Here is an 18086-nt window from a genome sequence, read left to right as displayed (position 1 = left end):
AACTCATGTAATTCTAATGTTTCCGGTTCTCTTGACATTTTTGTCCTCAAAGGGTCATGTTTGTTTAAGAAAAACTACTGTGTCCCGCACAGGACATGAGCAAAACTATTTTCATTTATCCACTTTACTGGCACGTAGGAGAAACTATCCAGTACTCAGATCTTATATGTGATCTATTTTCATAAATTCAAAATGCAAAATCAATGAAAACGGTTTATTTGTTTATCTAATTTGTTTTGTTGTCAATGAAAATGGTTTATCTGTTTTTGTTTTTTGTTGTTGTTTTTTGCTCACCAGCTACATTTGTGACACACAACCATTTTAATTTATACATAAATATGCACATATATATAATCCTGTTTTCTTGTTTAGAACAGCAGTATCTTAATTTCTTAAGCCAAAATAACTTTAATTTAAGGGCTGTCATTGGTAGGAAGGATGATCAAAAGACCTTATTCACTCACTACACATACACAGACATACAGAGAAATATTACTAACTGTACACCTTTCAAAAGAGATTATGTGTCTAATCTTGCAACTGATAACCTTTCAAACTCCTTACTATGTGAAGACAGCCCAGAGACGTTCGCTGTTTCTTTGAAACATCCTATCTGTCAATGAAAACTCAGATACACCCTAAGTTATGGCTCTGTCCAAAGGCCAAGGCAGCACAGAAGGTTATTGAAACTGTATAAGAGAGTGCAGTGTCCTCACTCCTCAGTGCGTGTTTGTGTTTGTGTGTGGACGGATCTGAGGCAGCAAGATGTCTTGTAGAATTCTTGTAGCGTTGCTGGCTCTGACCTGCACTGTTTCTGCTAACTCAGACACGGAGATCAAGGCGAAGGAGTTCCTGAACAATTTCGACGTGGAGGCCACCAAGCGTATGTACCAGTATTCGCTGGCATCATGGGCCTACAACACTAACATCACACAAGAGAACTCTGACAAAGTGGTAAGCATTTGGAGACCTCTTTAATGTTGCCTTACCATAGATTGTGCAGTTTCTATAGAGTTCACAGAGTTTACTGATTTACATGATTTTATGTGTATTCATTCTACCCAGGCAGAAGAGGGGCAAATCTGGGGCGCTTTCTACACCAACATATCAATCGAGTCTCAGCAATTTGACATTAACCAGATCACGGATCCTGAAGTCAAATTACAGCTGATCTCCCTACAAGACAAAGGCGCTGGTGCCCTATCTGCAGATAAAGCTGAACATGTAAGACAGCTGCTGTTAGATTTCATTATGTGTTTAAATGTGTCCCAAAATATGTTATATTTGTGTTTGTAAAAGCTGCAAAGATACAAATGTCTTCCGCTGGACTGTTCCTCATTGCTTCATTGCTTCTTCCTGTCAAGTTCATTACCAGTTCACTTTAACGTAAACATTTTATTCTTGTTTTTTTTTCAATCTTTTTGTAGCTGAGCAAGGTCATGAGTGAGATGAATACAATCTACAGCACAGCGACCGTGTGCATGATGGACGACCCTTTTGACTGCCAGACTTTGGAGCCAGGTACACTCTCTTAATAAGGACCAGTTAAGGTGACGTGTCTGCTACTGTCAGCCGAAGTTACATAAGGCAGTTCATAATTAACAGTCACAAAGAAAAGAAACACAGCTTTATTAGATTCTTTAACAGATTTTACCAAGATACAGTAACAAGTTCTTACACTCTTTAATTTTGAACTCTGACATAACAAAAATGTAAAAATTGTTTCACGTAGTAGACGTAGAAGTAACTAAATGGATTTTGAGGTACTTAATTTATTAAGTATTTCCATCTTATGCCAGATTCAATTTTGATAACATTTTATTTTATTGATTTTACAGCTACAGACACTTTCTGTCACTTTTTAGATTAAGATTTTACATAAAAGAATTATTTAAATGCTTAAATTAAATTATGAAAAACATGAACTGTTAAATATTAAACCAGTAGTTCCCAACCTTTTTTTTATGACCCTTAACAAAAAACAGTACAGATGCGTAATCAGGTGTTCAACCAGAGATAAAAAGAACGATTTCCACTCTAAATTTCTCAGATGGTTTCAACTGTTGTACAATAGGCCCAAAGAGGTGGATGGGTTCAATTTCATTCATTCATTCAATTTTTATTTCACAATAAAGAAAACATTTGTGAATATTCCCAAATTGTATGCACACTTCTGTAGAACGCCTTCTTTTTTTCTTCCTTTCAACCCCCATAATCTTCCGACCCCTCAGATTTGATCGTGTGTATATAAATTTGTTACACAACAAGACGCTGCAACAATATAATGATAATTATGCAGCCATATATTGGTATTAACAATCTAATAATGTTATATTTAATATAATAAATCAGTCACAGGAGGCATTTTTATGATCATTTTAAGGCAGCACGTCTTATCTTCTAAACTATTGTTTTATTGGATGCTTTCGCGTTGAAAATTGTTTGCAGATTTGATTACTAAGATAAGCATTTATTTGAGCTTTGTACCTGGCCACTGACTTGCACGTGGCTCTGTTTACAGGACTGGAACATGTAATGGCCAATAGCCAAAACTACAATGAGCGTCTGCATGTGTGGGAGGGCTGGAGGAAAGAGGTGGGCAAGAGGATGAGGCCGCTGTATGAAGACTATGTGGCTCTGAAGAATGAAGCTGCCAAACTAAACGGTGATACTCCTCAAAGGAAACATGCTACATGTTATAAGAATGTTTTAGAGTCCCATTCACTATGAAGATGTATACTAATGATAATATAAGTGAATGATCAAAAAATAATGTGTGTTGACCAAAGGAAGCATTTACATATAATCCTGTTGAATACTGTGACCTCAAGCTTTGAACACAGACTACCACAGATTTCCACAATGTACTCCTTGCTTTTTATTTCTCTTGATCCTTTCCTCTCTAACACCCACATTTACAGACTTTGAAGACTATGGAGCTTACTGGAGATTTAACTATGAGACGTTTGAGGACGACGCGCAGTTCAAGTACACCAGAGATGAGCTGATGGAAGATGTCCGTTCAGTATACAAAGAGGTACGTGTGTGTGATATCTGTTCATGTCTGTTTCATGCTTCTTGGAATATAAGAGAATGAAAATGAGTGATGTGTTACTGATTGTGTAAAGAAATCACAGTAATTTATTGTTTTTCACAGATCATGCCCTTATACAAGGAGCTGCATGCCTACGTGAGGGCAAAGCTTATGGAGGTCTACCCAGAACACATTGATGCAGAAGGACCTCTGCCAGCCCACCTACTGGGTATGTTCACTGAGGATTTTGTGAACCATCACTGTTCCATATATGAGTCTTTTTGTCTTGTTAATGGTGTGGGAGACTTCGCTTGAGTTTGGGGCTGAAATCATCATAGCTAAAGAGCTAACATCCCATAAGCAACAGCATCATGAGCTTCATCATCAGCTCAGTAGATTCAACGGTTTATTGTCATATAATCAGGAAAAGTTGCACAGTGCAATGAAATTCTTAGCTTGCTGTCCTGTCAGATTATCATCTGTAGAATAGAAACAATGAATTTTGAAAAGTAGGTTACATGACAGTGAAGTTAAATTAATATAAGTTAATATAATATATCTTAATGCCTCAGATCAGTAAGATTTGAGTGCTCATGTAGAAGCTCAGTCCAGAGCTGTTGTATGGCTCCCTCTGTCATCTAGGTCTGAACACTACTGTTTGTTTACACTCAGATTAAACAGGATTAAAAAGCACTCAAAATGTTTGACACAATTGAGTGACAGCTTGCAAAATGAGCTTTACAAATCTGTTTGACGCTATAAATTTGTTTGTTTTTATTTGTTTGAGGATTGGTAAAGAGACAATTCTGCCCCCTAGAATCATTTGAAAGGACTATAGCTATACACACCTGGGTTAATATGTCCTGTGAGCTTAATGTCTGGAGTTGAAAGTGAAAAGTGTTTTAACTTGTGTGCTTATTATCCAGGTGATATGTGGGGAAGATTCTGGACCAACCTGTACCGTCTGTCAATCCCTTACCCACAAAAGCCGGATATTGATGTCAGCAATGCTATGGTGGAACAGGTACAGTGCCCCTGAGTTGATCCTTTTATTTATTCAGTTTACACATTAAACATTTTAAATGAAAGAAAATAGAGGCAAGTATAAGGCAACACAGATCATGCTGTGATGTTGTAAGAAGTTATACCAGTAAATATATACAATTCTGAAATCCTCTGTTGGAGTTAAAATCATGTACCAAATGGAATTGTAGGGTTGGAATGAGGACCGGCTTTTCCGAGAAGCAGAGAAGTTCTTCATGTCTGTGGGCCTGTATAAGATGTTCGATAACTTCTGGACTAACTCCATGCTGACAAAGCCTACAGATGGAAGCAGGGTGGTCTGTCATCCCACAGCCTGGGACATGGGAAACAGAGAGGACTTTAGGTAGAGTAAACCCACAGACATGCACATATTCACACATGCAGAAACAAGAAATCGTATTAATCATATCAATAAAGTGATTAATCAGGTTCACAAGCAACTTTGTAAGATGATATCTCAAACAGACACGATTGTGGCCTTTTTGTGGCATGATTAGAGAACAGTAATCTTACTGTAGATCAGAACATGGGAGCCATAAATATGTACTTGCTGGGACAATGATGTTGATTAATCTCTGAGTCATTCTTTCCAGCTAATAAAGATAACAAGTCTTTATGCTGTCAAATATTAACCCATATACTTCAAAGCTCTCCCAGTACTGACTGATTTTTAGGTTTTATAGCAACATAGTTTGTCCAAATGCTAAATATAGCTTTTCCCAAATATGTTACAAATGTCAGGGTTTATGGTTCCTCAAGTATCAGATTACTGGACAAAGGTTTTACTTCTCATGTTTCACTAGACCAACGCCTAATTTATTTTATTGGACTTTGCCTTCAGTGTATGTTATATCTGACTTATCAGAAACATGTTATTGCACTGGCTGTTTTATTAGTACAGGATATCTGATATGGTATCATGAAATGCTTGAATCACAAAATATACAACTGCTGACATCCACACTTATGTTTTCAGGATCAAAATGTGCACCAAAGTAAACATGGACGACTTCCTGACAGTGCACCATGAGATGGGACACAATCAGTATCAGATGGCTTACCGCAACCTGTCCTACCTCTTGAGGGATGGCGCCAATGAGGGTTTCCATGAGGCTGTCGGCGAAATCATGTCCCTCTCTGCTGCGACACCCAATCACCTGAAGAGCCTGGGACTCCTGCCTAATGACTTTGCTTATGATGAAGGTATTGTTGATGTCTATAACCCTAGCAGTTTTCAAACCAAAGAAATAGTGATTCTGCAGTTCTCAGCTTTAGCCTCTTTGCAGCTCATTGTTTTGGTTTCTCTTGAAAGTGTTTCCAGCCGTAGGCAGCTGTTTTTAGTGAAAAACCTCTGATAAACCTCTTGTACACTACCTGCTCAGTACCAAACAGTTACCAAAGTTAATGACTACCCAGTTAATAAAGTGTCGCATTTAGCAGCTGAAGAGACAGATATTTCTCTCAGGAGTTGGTGGAAAGCAAAACAGTAAAAAAGTGTGTTTCAGTATTCTTGATGATGGTCTGACCACATAGAGAGCCTCCCAAACATTTTCATGCTTTATATCGTAAACTGTGTTTCTTCCTTTGCAGAGACGGAGATTAATTTCCTGCTGAAGCAGGCACTCACCATTGTGGCCACACTGCCATTCACCTACATGCTGGAGGAATGGAGGTGGCAGGTCTTTGCAGGGAATATCACTGAGGATAAATGGATGGAGCGCTGGTGGGAGATGAAGTAAGTAGACATTTGCATCTACAAATTATTTATTAAATGCTTGAATTGTCAAAATCTGTACATTTTTTATGTCACTGTAATCAAATATGGTCATGACATCATCATGATATTGAGGCATTTCATGGTCTGTAACCTCAGTGACTGTGTTACTGCAGGTCTGTGGTAACAGTATCAACCTGCATCAGGTTTGACTTTCTGATGTCATTACAGGAGAGAACTTGTAGGAGTGGTGGAGCCAGTGCCGAGAGATGAGACCTACTGTGACCCGCCTGCTCTGTTCCATGTTTCTGGAGATTACTCCTTCATCAGGTAACATTCAGCTCACACAGCTGCATTACAGAAGCTGCAATTTAAGGAACAAGTCACCATTTTATGATATAGACACAGGAATATATCAGTGTGGAAAGACAGGATAATACCAGATGCCTTTTGACACCTTCTGTATTTTCTCACTTTCATGAAAAAAAAAATCAGCCCATGATAGTTTCGGACCTTACATGCATTCATATGTATTTTATGTATGTAAGCCAAATAAACACATACAGTGTAACAAACAACAAACAACAGTTCATCCATACACACATTGCTTCTGTGCAGAGTTCAAGGTGGTTGCCTGGCAACTGCACTGTGACATCTTTCAGCTATTGTTTGGCAAGATATTACAAAAGATATTTCTTTTACCTCATCACAACTCTTTGTGTACATATTTTTTAACTTTTGAGAGGCCAGATTAGTTACTTCTTCCTTCATTAAGTCTTGATGCTAAGGTAAGATAATTTCCTCCCATCTTCTCATCTAACTCTTGGTCCATTTCTTCTACATCACCATGTGTGTGTGTGTGTGTGTGTGTGTGTGTGTGTGTGTGTGTTGGTGGTTGTGAATACAGATACTTCACAAGAACCATCTACCAGTTCCAGTTCCAAGAAGCACTTTGTAAAGCTTCCAATCATACTGAGCCCTTGTCCTCTTGTGACATTACTGGTTCTATGGAAGCAGGCACCAAGTTGAGGTATGGACAACTTCCTGTTGTTGTCATAGAATTACATGTAGTCTTTCACCTTTTCCACTAGCCCTGTGACAGGCCTGTACATTTTCTGAGAAATTACTTAAGGTTATTACAAATATAAATGCTGTAGTACTATGTCATCATCATCATCATCATCATCATCATCATCATCATCATCATCATCATCACTGTAACCACTATCACAATCATCACTATCATTGTTTTCTGTTAGGAATATGTTAGAGCTGGGAAGGTCCCAGTCCTGGACCAGGGCTTTGCACACGATATCCGGTGATACTAAGATGAATGCTCGCCCCCTATTGGACTATTTTGAAAAACTTTATCAGTGGCTGAAGGTAGAGAACCAGAAAAACAACAGGACTGTTGGCTGGAAAACAGCAGTGGATCCATGTGAGTACAAAAGCCACACACTGAAGATTATTCCCTCTCATAATTACATACACTTTAACATAACATACATTTCTTAAAGGAATAGTTTGAATAATTTTTGGAAAATTTGCATATTTGCTTAAGTTAATCTTGCTGAAAGTTAGATGAGCTGATTAATCCCAAGAGTGGTATCAATCTTATTTTACTCTTGGCAAAAAAGAAGCTTATTTCCCAAATGTTGAACTATTCCTTTACTTCCCATCTGTTCTGATTTGTTTGCTGTACGGTCTTGTCAGTTTCAGCCATATTGTATTTTTATAGTATTTAGTTCCTCATCAAACACAGTTAATTGAACACTTTCTGATAGATAAGAGAAGCTGTCCCAGAGGTATAAAGTGAATTACAGAACAAACTATTTTCACCATTACATAATAACTGTAAAAACTTGATGTTACCTCTGGTGTAAAAAATGCTGTGCCACTTGGCTGTACAAGAGCACTTTGGTTTAAAAAACAATTCTGGGGTCATTTTTAACAAAGTAGAAAAAACACAGACTCACCCAGTCTGTAGTTCGTTCATGACAAATATTTGTGTGCTCAGACCACATTAATTTATTGACAATTTCATTTGTTTGCAGACTCAGAGAATGCCATTAAAGTTAGGCTAAGTTTGAAGGCTGCCATGGGCGATAAAGCTGTGAGTATTATTAATCATCATTAGAGGAGTTGGTTTCTAACTACATCTGTCATGACAGGGCTTTTGTAGCTCTGAAGTGAACTGTTTGATATCATGGCAAATGTTATGTTATTACTATGTTTTTCAGTATTCCTGGAACGCCAATGAGCTGTACCTGTTCAAGACCAATGTTGCGTATGCTTTGAGGCAGTACTACAGCCTACGCAACGAGACCCTTCTCTTCACGTCAGTGTCAACTGCATCTTCCTTGGACTATAATGTGAACATTTTTAGATTTATTATTTTAGATTAATATCGCATTTGATTTGTCAAACTTGTCTGTTTGCAACTGCAGATCCGAGAACGTCCTCACCTATCAGGAGACACCAAGAATCTCCTTCTACATTGTGGTTTCCAACCCAAAAACTCCCTCCACATATATCCCCAAAGCAGATGTGGAAGCTGCCATACGGTGAGGCAGGAATTTAACTCAACATGTTTAATCTTTTTGATTATATTATTATATAGTTGTTATGTTATATGTTGGTTAGTCCACCACTTTGGTCAAGAGATCTCAACAGCAAGCAGATGACTCACCATTCAGTTTTTTCAGTTTACATTCATGGTCTCAAGAGAATGAATCCTATAGACAGCTTTACCAGTTTTCAATTATCATGTAAAGTATCTCAACATATGAATAAGTTGGCACCAACTTTGTAAAGACATTCATGTTTGCTTGACAGTGCTAGCGTCACCATGTTACACTTTTGGTAAAGAAATGTCTCATGTCTCTCCTTCACATGTATACTATGAATACTTTGGTTTATTACCAAATACTTGTAAAACTAATGTCACTCCAATCAGCCTTTGTGTTTAGTACTAAAGAGCAAATGTTAGCATGCTAACTCACTAAACTAAGATGGAGAAAATATTATACCCAGAAGGGCTAAGTGAAGGGCAACATGACTTAGATTATTGAAGACGTTTCACATTTCTTTCACAAGGCTTTGTTAGTTCTTTGCCTCTCTGTATAAACCATGACCTGGATGACTGAGAATTTTACCTGCTAAAGATTAGCATGTTAGCATTGTCATTATCAGCCTGCTGACATAAGCATTCAGCTCAAAGCACCACTGTGCCTACAGCCTCACATAGCTGCTAGTCTAGCTTTCATATCCCAGATCCCCTCTGCTGTCTGACTGTTGAACAAATCAATCAGTATCTTGTATCTGTATGTTATTGCACTGTGCAGTTGGATACTGTAATGCATTTTTATCATTTAGAGCTTGTATAGGCTACCTCTTAATGAACTATTTATTGGACTAGGGCCTGCAGACAGTTTGAACTTTCCATAGACATTTTCAACAGATGTGTGCAATAATTAAGATTTTTTATATTAATCCCAGATTATCTCGAGGCCGAATCAATGATGCCTTCCAATTAGATGACAATACACTGGAGTTCGTGGGTATCCCACCAACACTGGCATCACCTGTGGAGCAGCCTGTGGAGGTGTGGCTGGTGGTATTTGGCGTGGTCATGGCATTGGTGGTGCTGATGGGCGTCTACCTTGTTGTTTCTGGTATCAGAGAGCGCAAGAGGTGAGTTTAGTCTTGAGGCTGAGACCCATTTCTAGACACTTACATGTACAGTACTCTACCATTTTCTAGCATAACTGTGATACATGTTTTGTGATTGTTGTTTTTTTGCAGGAGTGCTGCAGAAATAAAGACAGAAGAGAATCCCTATGAAACAAAGATTGATGGAGAGAGTAACAAAGGCTATGACGACAGTGATGAACAAACTGGACTCTGAGTCCACCGCTATTCACAGCCCCTTATGAAACATGTACATAAATGCTAAATGTATACATATATGTGTAAAAGTTTGTCAAGGATTTCCTTAATATAGACTGTATAAGATATACAAATATGAATTGTACTTGTATTTGTAGTTTAGAAAGAATACTTCCATCTGGGTTCATGATGAATGTTGTTATACTTTGTGCATTAACAATATAAAATATACAATGTACAAAACTACACTTAACTGTACTGTGAGAGAGTATAGTATAGTGTATTAAATTGAGTCAAATTTATTTTAAGTTTTACTATTTATATAATTAATAAATTAACTACAAATCAGTATGCCAAAAGTAATCATACCACACTTTTGAGTACAATCACAATGTATTTCCATTTATATTTAGATACTCATACACTGACTATTTTAATAACATCCCTGAAAATGTGAGTTAATTGTATTCGAGCTTTATTTCCGATATACAGTAGGTCCTTTCAGAGGTGCAGTGTTTTTCCAGTGTTGCTTTCAGATTGTGTTTTTTCATTTATATGATATTGCATATTCAGAGAATGTCATAGTTGTTGTTCAGCTCAAATTCAGGATAGTTGATTTAAAAAACAAGAATCATGTTCATCCATATTACTTTTTAATATTTCATATGGGAAATGCTTTGATGGTCATACATTTTTGTAATGCTATTTGATACTTGTTTTGAAATATAGAAATTAAGTGTTGTTGTAATGGAGACCTGGATGTGAAATGAAAAATTCATGGAAAATTACTGCTGCAGATTGCAAGCTTTGCCTTTATTAAAAATGCATTCCTGACAAAGGTAATGTAAAATACATAAAATACACAGTTTATTACCAAAGGAAAAAAAGAAGAAAACACAACAACAGAACTACAGTTTAATCTGTTATACATAATACCATCACATAGCCAGTCAAAGCTCATTTAATGCTTGTGCTTGTGCTTATGCTCATGTTTATAGTTTATATCATTAAAAATGTAATTTTGATGACAATATCCCATTATTTTGCATGTTGCAAAAAGTATTAAATAAATAAGATTATCACATCACATTGTTGTTTTTAGAAATACATTATTTTCATGTAATTGTAAATGAAATTACATCTTTAAGGTTGTTAGATATTTTTTTGCATTCTGCAGAAAGCACTTTTGCTTGTGAGATCACTGTAAGTGACAGAATACCAAAAATAGTGTCACCTATCTGAACCACAGCAACACAAATACATTAAAATAAAAATCTTTCATATATTGTATGATACATATCTACGCTCTTCTGCAATAGCAGAATTTGACACAGTGATAGCAGAGTCTGTGTCACTGAAGGCTCACAAAAGAGAGTTATTCTTTATGTTTTTGGTTTCAGTTTTTGAACCTTCATGTCTTGATTTTAAAGGTTTAACTGCTTTGACTGAAAAGTGGGTATACATCTGGGGAGATGCCAACTCTCCATCACTTCTGAATGATGAATAGGAATGATTGATCTATTTTCCGTCCATCCAGGGTTGCCATTTCCACTTCATCTGTGTTAACTATCTGGATGAACCAGCCACGGTGCAGCACTGACTCAAACGTCAGCTCTGACCGGGGACCCTTCATATAGAAGACGAACGAAAGGGTGCTCTTGTCATCCTCGGAGATCTTCTTCAGCATCTTTTTGTCACATGTCTACAACATAAAATGTGCAGATATTGTTCATCAGAGAGAGCACAGGTGGCTGGTTAAATACTCTAACTGTAAGATAATTATGTTGGCAAAATCAGGATCCTAATAATATGTTACACTAAAAATAAAATTTAAAAAAGATAGAGCGGTTATTAGAGCGACATGCATTATTAAACTAATGTAAACTGTCTGCTTTAGTTCAACCTGTTTAAATTTCAATGAGTATGTTTTCATGCCCTGCCTCCACTGTATAGTCCCCTTAACTGGAAGCAGAATGAACATACAGTACCTCAAAATCTTGTTTACCTCATGATGCTCATTAAATTTCACTATGTACACATGAACTCAATTAATACCTCGACTTGTAGGAGCACTTTCGGTCCTTCTTTGCAGCACCTGAGGAAGCAGTTGGACCCTGTGAAGTTCAGGACCACTGGTATCCCTGTGAATAATCTGCTGGTTGACCTGTAGTAGTAGATGGTGATATTCTCTAAACACAAAAGAAATAAAATCATATAAATAAGAAACATTTTCCTTGTTAGAGAAAACGTTTTATTGTAAATTTTAGTAGGATAATAAATGATTAATTAAGCATGACAATGGATGAAGAGAGTGTCTGAAATTAAAAACTGAATGTGATTGTTGTAATTTAAGTTTTTCAGATGTTTCGTTTGTGTCATTTTGCTGCATGTGACTGACAGACCTGGGTTCGGTGAAACATAGACTGTCTTCTGTGAACAGATGCCTCTCAGGTATTGCTGGGAAGCCACACATTCGACCATAACATTTTGCGTCCTGTCTTGTCTGAAAGTTCCCCTTGGAACTTAAAGTGAAACAGAACAATCAAACATTGAGTAGAAATGACAGATCTTTTGTATGAAAAAAAGGAACATGGATCACTGGTGTGTTCAAATATTTATCTCAATACCTACTATATGTACTGGTGATTGTGATTAATTCCTCACACATCATTTTATTTGTTTATGACTAGGATGGTCCTCTATTACCAACAGATCTGATCTGATGTGTTATATTTGTATTAATTTATAGAGACTCAAACCTAACTTCATATAACTAACTAACTACTAGCTATGTTAAAGAAAGACAAGAAAAAAGGCAAGACAAGAAAATGGAAGAGAACAGAGACATGAACAGACAATAGTAGAGAACAAATGAAGACAAAGGAAAAGAGGAGATGACAAGAAAATGAAGTCGGATACAACAGAAGGGAAGACAAGACAAGAATAGTTAAAACAAATAATATTTACTCACCAAGCGTCACCGTGCTGGATTCTGCCACCACCACTACGTCATGACAGGTGCTCCCATCGTCACATCCCCTCCCTTTCACAACAGAGATACTAGTTTTCGTCAGAGAAATGACAAGCAGATGCTCCTCCTGTCCGTTCTGCTTATCTTCAGGCTGGCAAACATCCTCCTCTATTGCTCCGTCCTCCCCTCCTTCTTCCTCCTTCCTCCCGTCACTCTGCTCCGGGACTTCCTCTCTCATCATTTCCATGTTGAAATTTAAAACTCTGGTCTCCTTGGAGACTGGATATAAAAAGTCCTCACCTGGGTCGGGCAGATTATTGGGCTCCTTTATCTTGGCCCTATTGTGCACCGTCTGAAGACAGGAAGGAGGAGAGGGGAGATAAGTGATGGACTTTGTGTCTCTCTATGTTTGTACTTATTTAAAGGTTTAGAAATCAGGGACAATGCAATTAATAAAACATTTTAACAAAATGTGAACATGCCAGAATTAGCCAAAAGGCTACTTGACAACTGCTGTGTGGAAATTCCACCTTAAATTCCTAAATACAAAGCTACTGTGAAAGTTATGTATTTTCTTCCTTTGGTGGATACCTTAGACAGTACAATGTCATGTCACATTGTGCTATTTCCACTGCAATTACAGTGTAATATGATAAAGCAACAGTGTTACTAGCAGCTTTTTAGTGTAACATTAACACTTTACATTAACCCTTTTTCAACAACTATAACTCCTTCTGTTGGTGCCTGTAAGTGGGTGCTGGTATAGAAACAGATAATGAATGACTATGCATTACTACGTTGATGCCCTAGGTGAGTTTTCAGATTGAAGCCCCAAAAGATTCTGATCAAAGTCCCCCGAAAAGTGCAACCTCCAGTCCAAGAACTTCAGATATGAATACACACAATGGTACCTCCAGCTCAGACACAGTCCTTCCCAGTCCTCCAGACAAAAAGGCAAGTAGGGGTCAAGTTGCAATTTAAAGAGTGCTTAGTGAGATTGCTTGAGGTAGTACTTGAAGTTTGGTGGCTGTCGTGCGAGAACTAACTGAACAGTAAGCTTTGGAAAATCATACCAGATGAAAACTCATGCAAGTTAACAGACACACTATTTGACCTAGTTCACATTGTATATTCTTACATTCATTACCTGAAAACTTACCTTAACCCTAACCACAGACCACAAAAAACATTTGTCTAAATGGAGGGCACAGCTTTTCTCATACAGAAACACACCATGCCAGAAATAAGTCACTCAGCACATTTTACTGGATGAAAATTACGGTAAATCATTATCAGACAAGTAAACCTAAATACAATATGGAAAAAAATAAATTCTGAAAGAGAAACTCACCAGCATTGGATTACCCTCAGCTAATGTCTGTGCCAACTCCTCAGGTGTGAGATCCTGCAAGTCTTTGCCATTTATCTGCATCAGCTTGTCTCCTCTCAAATTTAGAAAACACACCACAGTGAGGGTTGAATTTCTGAGTGAATAATGAATGAATTTCCAGTAGAACAAATACGTTTGAAATTGGTTCACAATTTTTCAACTCAGTCTTTAAAAAACAGTCAGGTGTCCACATAAACACTCGAAGAGATTCATACTGGCTATTTATTGAAAGATGCCTTTCAAATGCATTTTCAGTGTAAGTGATGGGGGGCAAAATCCACAATGTCCATAATCATTAAATACATTAAAAGTTAATCTGAAGCTTATATGAATCAGTTATATTGAAAATGATGGGAGCCCCCTCTGTATTTAGTTAGTTAGTAACTTTATGTGATCATAACATTTAAAACTAACTAAATAACTAAATAACTAAACTAAACCATCAATAAGGATCATCCTTGAGTGCAACAGATCTCTCTGTGTTTGCTCTGCAATTCCAGATTTAATGGCTGAGTTGTGCTTTTAGCATTTTATGCCTCCATGTCCTATTTATTATTTAATAATGTAAAACCTGCCTTACAGTAACCCAGAGTAGACACAATGTCTGAAGTGCAAACAACAAAACAGAAAAATCTGGCATCACTTTACTTTTTTTTCTTCTGTCTTATCCTTATCCAGCTCTTTAGTTTTACCACTTCTTTTGGTTCTTTACAACTGCATACCTGATGGCTTGTTAAACAGTAAGTAAATCATTAATAAAGCCTCTATAATAAGCCAATATGTCTGCAGCTGTAAATGTTAATCAATTATTATTATTAGAGCTCCATTGTTTTCATTATCGATTATTTGTTAAATCTAGGAAGTCTTAAATATATGTGGGAAATTGCTCAGCTTCCCAGTGTCGAAGATCATGTCTTTAAACGCCTTGTTTTGTCAGACCCTTTTGAATTTACAGTCATACAGGACAAAGAAAAGCAGAAAATCCTCACATTTGAGATGCTGAAAAATGACTGAAACGATTAATCGATTATCAAAACAATTCATTTTCAGTGGCCTTACTTTAATGAAGTTTCAGGTCTAATTGACATGAATTAAACTTCTGCTCACCATTTACAAACCCACTTGTGCTTTATTAGAGAGCAGCAGTTCAGAACCAGTAAATCTCAGCTTCTATAAATCTGCTTTCTGCAGTCACTTTCTCAGTAGTTAGATCACATCTGCACTAACTTTCTTTTTTGACCACTTGATGTATTATCTGCACATTGCAGCTCTATTATAATATTCTGTTTGATCTGGTTTTTGAAGTTGTGTGTCTATTTAACTATTTTCAAACCTGATTTTTTTGTAGGTATTAAAAAATGTTCTTTCTAATATCTGATTCCAAGATCATAATTTATTGTTGTCTTTATATACTGTTTATGGTGTTTATTTTTTTATTTAGGAAATACTAATAAGCACTGAATAATTATTCCATTTTGTTATATGTGAGAAAACTAAGAAACTTAATTTGTGTCTGTCCAACAGTGTCTCTGGTTTATACCTGACAAACGGTTTTCCTCCACTTGCTTTTTTGTCCTTGACAACATTGTCCACTTCATACCGGTGTTTTCCATCTTGGATCTGGTGGATGATCAGCACGCTTCCGTTTACCAGAGAATCCTGTCATGTGGAGATGAATCAACAAAATTTCTCTTAACAAGAAACATCAACCAACATAAACATTCATATCATCACAAATTCATACATTTTTTTCATAGACAGCAGTGTTAAGTGTTAAAATCAGTGCAACTTCATCACTGACCTTCTGATCCATGATGCTGACAGTGTCCACTGCTGATAATGCCAAAGATTGAAGCCAGCGCTAGTGGTAGTGATTTTAAAGCCTGCCAGTATGTTTCCCCTTCCGCTTTTATGAACAGAAGGGGAAGTAGGAATGAGGGGGCCACTCACACAGTCATGAAAGCGGAACTGATGTCAGAAGAGGAACAGAATGAAAATTAGTAAATCTTTAATAAAAAGGGACACTGTATGATTGAGATAACAACTTGTGTCCAAACATGGAACTATTATAAATAGTACACTTTATTTAGTATAGCACACTTCACAGAGCAAGGCCATAAAGAGTAAAATTGTTAATGAAAATAAGACCATAAAAATGGTAAAAAAGAAACAAACAAGAAAACATAATCAACAACAAATTACAGTTAAAGGTGCTAACAGAGGCTGCAAATTGTATCATATGAAATGTTTGGAAGTACCTGATGATGCAGGGATCTGTATGTGAAAACAAGAAATTCAATGTAAAGAAGACAAGTTGGTTTTGATGTGAGTCATCCTGCTGTAGAGCAGTGTATAGGCTCTGTGGTATACCTGGCACAGTGCACACACACACACACACACACACACACACACACACACAGACCTACACATTGACCTAGTTCACCTTTGGGAACGTTAATATAGACAATGATTGGAAACTTAACCTAACCCTAACCACTGATCACAAACTCATACTTTTACTTTCTTTCTTTCTACAAATTAGGGACACAGCTTTTGTCACAGAGACAATTGTGATTTACCAAATACATTTTATTTTAAATTAAAGCTCATATGTTATAAACGTTTCTTTTTCCTATATGTGGACAATATAGACCCATAACACAACTGACATAACAATAATTGCTAATACAAACTGATTATTTTGGGAATTACTTTGTCTATAATTTGCGTCCCATGGTCTTATAATTTGCCTGCTCTCTTCATCATGAGCAGTAAAATAGATACATTGTGTTTTAATCTAAAAACTATTTATACATTGTAAATTAAATGTGGTCTAAGGTAGAAAAATGACAAAGACAGGTTGAACAAAATACATTCATAGTGTAAAAACAAGATCCAAGGTATTTCCTCTGATGTTTGTGGGACCAGATACATGTTGAATACAATTAAAAGACTCAATGACATTAAGAAAATCAGCAGAAAAGCTACAAGAAATTCCATTTACATGAATATTAATAACAACCTTAATAACTCTGTCCAACCTAATGATAGAGGATATCATTCAAAATAATGAATTCAGACATAAAAGAACTATTAGAAACAGGGGGGTCAGTAAATTTATATACAATAAAATGGATTTGAATGACCAACATTGGTCATCTGCAGTGCTCATCATCCAGGACTAGCAGTGAAAACTGAGATGAAATTGGGAAGAAAGAGGGAGATTCCATGGAGTGTGTATTTAAATAGTCAGTCATCATGTGGAGATGACAGCACCACATGCAGCTAGCAATTGTGAGCCCAGTTTGGGTAAATTCCATCCCTCTGAAAAAGAGACAATCAGTCCCAAAAGAGATTAAAAATTCCAATGAAACCCACATTGTGAGCCCATAAGTGGACTGATGTCAGTTGTGAAAGCTAAGCAGTCTGCTGGAACAATCAGTACCGTGGCCTATTGTGAGAATGGCACCTGATTTAAAAACTGAGTCTCTACAATATTAGTAGGACATTTAAAAAATGATTACAATTAGATTTGGTCAACTTGAACTGTTGAAGAACTGTGTAATTTGTTCCCATGTGGGCTACTACTCCGGAGGACAAGAGAGATGGCAGTAAAACCTGAAGCTTTTTTCAAATTTGAGGCAGTGGCACTGAGGAAAGACTTTGTGACTGCATTAAAGACATGCACCATGTGCATTCCTAGTGATGGGATCACCGACTTAGGGGGAGGGGGAGAAGAGCAGCTGAGGAGGTGACGGCTAAACTCGATCAGAAGTATGTTCAGCATTGATAGTGTGTGCCACATTCACCGACTGTGGATGGATGGTCGTAGATACTTTCTGTATCTCAGTAAATTATCATCTACTCTAGAGCAGCATTGTGTCCTACCTGCAGTGCCTCCCAGCGGAGGGTGTCAGCATGCTAAGTAACATATGGTCTTATCCTAAAGTTTAGCCGTGTGGGGGTGGTTCTTCAATATAACGTGCCGTGTTCAAATGTGTGCCTTAAAAGCTAGTGAGACTAGCCCTGTGTGCAGTGAATTAAA

General features: G+C 37.0%; 2 protein-coding genes across 2 annotated transcripts; one reads left to right on the top strand and one right to left on the bottom strand.

The window, feature by feature from the left end:
* Nucleotides 1-765: 765 nt before the first annotated feature.
* ace2 (angiotensin I converting enzyme 2) lies at nucleotides 766-9699 on the top strand. Its single transcript, XM_053320853.1, has 19 exons — nucleotides 766-954; nucleotides 1066-1224; nucleotides 1428-1521; nucleotides 2522-2665; nucleotides 2922-3037; nucleotides 3158-3263; nucleotides 3961-4058; nucleotides 4249-4421; nucleotides 5055-5281; nucleotides 5669-5813; nucleotides 6024-6122; nucleotides 6700-6822; nucleotides 7052-7234; nucleotides 7763-7782; nucleotides 7847-7905; nucleotides 8033-8130; nucleotides 8240-8356; nucleotides 9291-9485; nucleotides 9597-9699. Exons 1-19 carry the CDS (start codon nucleotides 766-768, stop codon nucleotides 9697-9699), a joined length of 2448 nt encoding a protein of 815 aa, XP_053176828.1.
* Nucleotides 9700-10854: 1155 nt separating this feature from the next.
* On the bottom strand, nucleotides 10855-15863 carry LOC128360635 (uncharacterized). The gene is made up of 7 exons (XM_053321108.1): nucleotides 15843-15863; nucleotides 15582-15700; nucleotides 14003-14096; nucleotides 12652-13003; nucleotides 12083-12202; nucleotides 11736-11869; nucleotides 10855-11382 (listed from the first exon to the last, which is right to left on the bottom strand). The coding sequence occupies exons 1-7, from the start codon at nucleotides 15852-15854 to the stop codon at nucleotides 11167-11169; spliced, it is 1047 nt and encodes a 348-aa protein (XP_053177083.1). The 5' UTR covers nucleotides 15855-15863; the 3' UTR covers nucleotides 10855-11166.
* Between the last annotated feature and the right edge of the window lie 2223 nt (nucleotides 15864-18086).

The sequence above is a fragment of the Scomber japonicus genome, chromosome 1 (genome assembly GCF_027409825.1).
Source record: "Scomber japonicus isolate fScoJap1 chromosome 1, fScoJap1.pri, whole genome shotgun sequence".
Lineage (NCBI taxonomy): Eukaryota > Metazoa > Chordata > Actinopteri > Scombriformes > Scombridae > Scomber > Scomber japonicus.
The sequence above is the reverse complement of the archived record's forward strand: the minus strand, read 5'-3'. Positions and strand labels throughout refer to the sequence as shown.